The sequence below is a fragment of the Aptenodytes forsteri genome, unplaced genomic scaffold (genome assembly GCF_000699145.1).
Source record: "Aptenodytes forsteri isolate BGI_AS27 unplaced genomic scaffold, ASM69914v1 Scaffold229, whole genome shotgun sequence".
NCBI lineage: Eukaryota > Metazoa > Chordata > Aves > Sphenisciformes > Spheniscidae > Aptenodytes > Aptenodytes forsteri.
The window spans coordinates 6,815,496-6,821,495 of NW_008795863.1; the positions used below are offsets into that span (position 1 = coordinate 6,815,496).

Sequence of the window (6,000 nt, forward strand, 5' to 3'; positions counted from 1 at the left end):
GTTAACAACATCCTCACCTGCCTCTTCCAGCAGCAGGAACCAAGTTTCTCACCTTACACCAGTGGAAAGGTCAAGTGAGGATGCAGAGCACTGCTCCTGATAAAGCTGCCTGAGAAACTGAGCTCCAGTAGTATCTCTTCTGCTTCTCTGCCCATGAAATAAGCTTATTTCTAGGATCATTCCAAGAAAGAGCTACTGCTGACAGATTATTTGAAAAGATACACAGATAGAATAGATAACCAATGCTTTAATGAATGCAAGAGCTAACCTGTGAGAATAGCTGGGACCCCAACTTTCAGAATAAAATGCAGCACTGTTTTGAGAGCTGATAATTTTCAAGACACCAGGTCAAAAGTGAACCAGAGGGGAGAGGAAAGGTGAGATGTGAATGCAAAAAAGAAGCCGGATGGGAGTAATAATCTGCAACATGTAAAACTGGCACTGCCCATTTTCTAATGGTGCAGAATGTTCCTTGATTATTTGGGTGATTTATGACAAAATAGGCCTTAAACAGTTCCCTAAAATTAACAATTTGTTGTTTTGGCAACAGTTTGGTGCTTAACAGAAGAGGCCCCAGACCTCCAGGTCACACATTTCTCAAACCAGAAAAGCATAAAAACTCTAATTATTTACATTAATGTGAACTGAGGAGCAGTTTGTGATTTTTTTGAATTATTGCAACAAATGCAAATGATGTGTGAAATGAAAATTCCCTGTCCGATTCACAGAGAAGAAAGACTCTGTTGGGTTCAGTGCATGGAGGCAGAGATGCACAATTTCAAGCTCAGGGAAGTTTACCACACCCAGCAGGCGCTCAAAGATTTTCAACAAGCACTCCAGGAAACTGAAGTACGTTCTGAAGACTTTAAGTTTCCTTACTGTTTTCAATGCACACCCCCTTAGGCTAACCTCCCTATGCAGTCAGCTAGCTGGAGCCTGTACAAACGAATTCTGCTTCATACAAAATACATTAAGTAGGAAAAAAAAAACCTAAGACCCTCCTAGATATTTGGAGGGGAAACGTTAAACAGCCCTCACTTTCCCTTCAAGTTTTTGTGCATCCTGAAAGTTTTTCTTATGAGATATGCATTGCTAGAAGCCAGTGGCAAACGTAGGCTCTGATCTGTGCTGACTTGTATATCTTAGGTTTGATCCTGCCTAGTGCTGAGCACTGACACTGGTCTGTATGCTTAATTTCTAGCAACTGAACAGTCTCAGAGAAAACTACATGGGACTGTTGAAGGGTTGAAAACTACATGTGGATTTCCTACATGTTCCTAGACTGGGGCTGACGTGCTCCACCCAGGTCGTTCCGGGGTTGCCAGAAAATGGTAAATCAAGGAAGCCATTTAACTTGAACTATTACTAATTGAGTAATAAAATTTCCACTTTTACTCAGTATTATTTTATTAATAAACATTTAATACTGCTTATTAAAAGCTGTGTGTTACTCATAAGTATAGTCATCTATCCTGATATTTATGATTGCAGAAAACTAGCAGTAACAGTCTCCAAAGTTATTTCAATCTTTTGCCTTAAATCTTCCTCTTGGCAATGATTAAAACCGTGATTAGTTTGGCAGTGGGCTTATTTACGGTCATTCAAAAGTATTAAATGACAAGTTGGAAAATATTGCTCAATGAGAAATTTGGAGAGGCTTGCTAATTTAGCTATTGATTCATTCATCATTTTCTTGACCATTTTCTAAGTATGCGCAACCTAGTGAAATAATGGGTTTGCTTATTACACATTTATCATTAATGTTAAGATGAGAAGCTCACACTAAATCATGAAATCCACTCCCCACAAGCTAAAGACAGGTGACCTGACTCGTTACACACTTGAGCACACAAATATCTTTACTCACATGAGCAGAATTAATGGGGGCTGATAAAACATCCTTTCTTCAAGTCCCTGAGCAACCCTGATCTAACTTTGAAGCTGGCTCTGCTGTTAGCTGGAGGCTACGGGGGGATTACATGACCTCCAGAGGTTCTTCCCAAACTAAATTTTTTTCTATTTGATTTACTACCTCGTACGGGGAAGTCCCATTTGCCAGTTCTGTAGCAAAGATGGAAAGCCAGAAAACATCCCTCTGCTTCAACCGCTTCAGTTCACTTCAAACTTTAAAATTTAAACCTTACTAGTGAAAGCGGCTTTGTCCAAAAATGCTAGGCCATAAATTGGAGCACCTATGGTACAGCCAGGTGTCCCAACATACTCCACAGCACAAGAGGCAAAACAAACAACTGGTATAACAACATCCTACCCTGAAGCGGTTACATTGACCAGAGGATGTCCAAGAGATGCCACAACCCTAAAGAGCGTGTAGGATCTAGCCAGAAGGGCAATACATTTTTCTTTTAGAATCAGACAACAAATTCCTAATAATGCTAATTCAGTTACTAAACCATTCATAAGAAAGCTAGGAAAGGAAATTCACAACAAAAGAAGTGGGGAGGGGTCAGTTATTTATGAAGCAATATTAAATTTCAAAACATACAAGTTCTTTTTAGTGGGTAAAAACACTAATATTTTTGTGTAAGTATCTTTCAGTCCAATGACCCACTAATAACAAAGTTCCTCCCTCCTTTGCTAGTCACAGTTTTAAGAAAAATAAATCAGGAGCCCCCCATACTTCAAAGGGAACATACATCAAAGGGCCCTTCTGCTTTTTCTTTCTACTCCCTCTCTTCCTATCTCTTAAGCAGACACACTTCAACTCACATTTATCCTTAACACCTTAATCAGCCAAAGCATTCGCTAACTTTTCAGCAAGGAAATGCACTATCGAGCCCAAATACCTATAAAACAGTTAAACAGTGAAGTGTAATAATTTCCTGAATTTCAGCTTAACATTTCAGGAAATAAATCCTTTAGCCAAACTGAAATTACAATTAACGCTCCCAGAAGTACAGTCATTCCAACAGTGGGTATTTTTTCAGGCAAATGATATTTTAATGGGCCTAACGGGTAGATAAAAAGGGTTCATGCATGCATGAGTTTTAGGCTTAATCACCAGAGCTTTCTATTTCTAAAAAAAAATATAAAAAAACCAGTGCTGACTATAATCCATATCTGCAATACATACTCTGTTGTATGTGAAGAACATGAGGAATTCAGGAATACACTTTATGTTTAAGGCAGTGAAATGCTCCCATATAAAACGCAGTGGGCTTTTTAATTTAAGTGACGGTTATGCATAACCTAGACTGTACCTAAACACTAGAAGGGCTCTTTAAACCCAGTCTTAAACTAATTTAAATCAACAGTAAATCCACTGACTGATAAAAAAAGCCCTAATAGTACTTAAGTACTAATAAAACCCATACATCTATGATACAGTTAACAAACTCTTTGTTTGATTTGGATCTCACTGTCCCCACTGTCTGCAGCAGAATGAGCTCTTAGATGAACCATGGGTATCAGAAGGAGACTACACAGGGACTGTAGTTTATTCCGATGAATATCTGCTATTTAGTTCATTTTTAACTTCCCTATGTAAGTGTATAAAGGAAAAAAGAGAATAATTTCAGAAAAGTCCTCACAGTCATTTCTTTGTTGCTTTTATAGCTCTTTCCTGTCCTATTTTTGTCAACATTAGCTAACAAACATATATAAACACATTTTGTTATTCAGACCACTACTCCTACTGAATTAAACAATACTTGTCACAGGAATGAAGTTACTCCTGTTTGCAGGGGTTTGCAGGATTTGAACCGTCTATTTCAAATGCTTTGGATTAGTTCCTTTATTACTCTGCCACTAAGAGAATGTGTATACCAGCAAAAGAAAGAAAAAAAAAAAGTCATAGTCTATAAACAGAGTTCTGAACACAATAACATTTCAAGATTTTGATATTCCAGCTGCTTTCAGTGTTAATCAGCTGGTGCTGTGGTAGGTACTTAAAATATTTTACGTTAAGAATAAGGAATTATTTTGCAGTTGCCATCAGGGTTATGAAGAAAATAACAGTGATGTTCACCAAAGAAAGTCAAATTGAGGAAACAAAGGCTTATGGTAAGTATCTAATTCCATTCTCAAAGGAACAAAAAACCCCCATGAGATTGGCCACAGCAGGCGAGACCAAATGTCTGCTTAGCTCCATATTCTCTCTCCGACAGCAGCCAGCTCCAGATGTTTAGGAGAAGCACAAGGACAGACAATGCCATTTCGCAAAAACACAGAGTAATCTGGAAGGGATGGGACTTCTGGAGGTCATCCAGTCCAGCCCCCTACTCAAGCTAGGCTTCCCCTTCTGACTCCTGCCAAAGATCTCACCAGTTCAAGCAGTTCTCGGTTCAAGAATTTCCTGAGCTAGAAGCAATGCCTTTGCACTTTCTTCATTATCTACTAGCAGATAGTCCACAAAAATCCTAATTTACCGCCTCTGAAATTCCTTATCTTAATGCTTAGTGATTTATGTGTTCAAAGAGCTCAGTTTCAATCCCTCCTCACTCCTCCGTAGCTCCACTACTGAGACTCTGCATGACAGAGGGCACACCCCATTACACAGTCCGTAAGCTCAGTCAGAAGTCCAAAATGGCCAGTTCGACACTCCAAAAAGAAACAAGGGAAATTACACAAGACGGTGTTACTCAGTTGTCTGCTGTCTTTGTTATTTCCCTCAAATTCCAGTGTTTACATATTCCAATAGAGAAAAGCTATTTTTTTAACAAAAATAACAACCCAAACAAACAGAAAACAGTGCATTTGAGTGCCAAACGCCCAACACCTATTGTCACAGACCCCAGGGCACCAGTGTCATTGATGTCCGCAGTCTATTTCAGTAGCACCCAGGACCTAGCAGCATCAGTCTCATCCTCACTGTTTCATGTCAAAATAAAAACTAGTTATTCTTTGTTGTAAAAGAATCCTCGCCATCACCACAGTCCAACTGAGCCTAATCCCATGAAAATCTATAGGTGTCCTTCCACTGACTTCTGGGGGAGGTGAAATGGTTTCACATAGTGCTTACCACCTACACCTTTCAAATAGAAGCGTGCAGATATTACTGCTTTTCAAGTGGGGAAACTGAGGAAAGGGAATTTGCCTGAGTTTAGCCAGAAGGTAAGTGAGATACAGCTGTTCCCTGACTCCTGCTGGACCCGAGGGCTCACACAACCTTGCTACAGCACACCGTGCTGTAGGTGGTCACTCTACAGACTACCACGTGGTCACACTCAATAGCACGAAGCTTAAAATCAAGCAAGTAACTTTGTATGACCCCCTGTGAAAACCTCTGCACTGGCTGCTCTCCTTGCTGGACAACTGATGGGGTACACAGACTGTAAACGTCCTGGCTCTCCCTTGCTGTTACGCACCGACCCAGCAACACAGAGCAACCATATAACCGGTTTTGAGCGATGCTGTACCCTGGCAAATCTGCACCAAGGTACGGAGGTGCGCTCCCAGCAGGTGCTGGTGCTCCCGCCGCCCACGGAAAGCAGCCGGCGTGCCTAGAACCTCCCTGCAAGCCCCACCACGCCGCGCAGCACGGCGTGACGAGGTGTGCCAGCGCCGCTCCCTTTCAGCTGTGCGCAGCGGACTGGCTGTACGGACCGACAACGTGCTCAATCTGGCTCTAATTAGCTTCGGCAGCCTTATGTTTGCAATAAGAGAGAGCGCTTTGTTCGAGGCGTGCTGGGGACCAGAAGGCGGTACGCGCCCCTCTGCCCTGGCCGTACGCTTTCTGGGGTGCCGGGAACGGCCCGAGCGCAGCGGCAGCGACCGCTTCTCCGCCAGGGCTCGGCAGTGGGTGGCCAAGCGCTTTCTCTCCCGAGGTCGCCTTCTCGGCTACTTACACCGGGGTGGGCTGGCAGGGGAACCGGTTCCAAGCACACTTGTACTGGGCCTGAACGTAGCTCTCTGTCCCGTCCAGCACCGAGCAGCTCACGTTCCTGTTCACTATGTAGGCGCACCAGTTCCTGGGGGGGGAGAAAGACAACGGCCGTCAGGGGCGGGCGGCGGCATGAGGGGCCCCACACGCCGCCCCAGCCC

General features: G+C 42.6%; 1 protein-coding gene across 1 annotated transcript in view; it reads right to left on the minus strand.

Moving 5' to 3' along the window:
* Positions 1-6,000, minus strand: part of EMILIN2 (elastin microfibril interfacer 2) — a 51,625-nt gene that overhangs the window by 28,443 nt on the left and 17,182 nt on the right. The window contains exon 2 of the mRNA XM_019473342.1: positions 5,805-5,955. Coding sequence (XP_019328887.1) covers positions 5,805-5,955 — 151 coding nt within the window. The remainder of the gene's footprint in view (positions 1-5,804; positions 5,956-6,000) is intronic.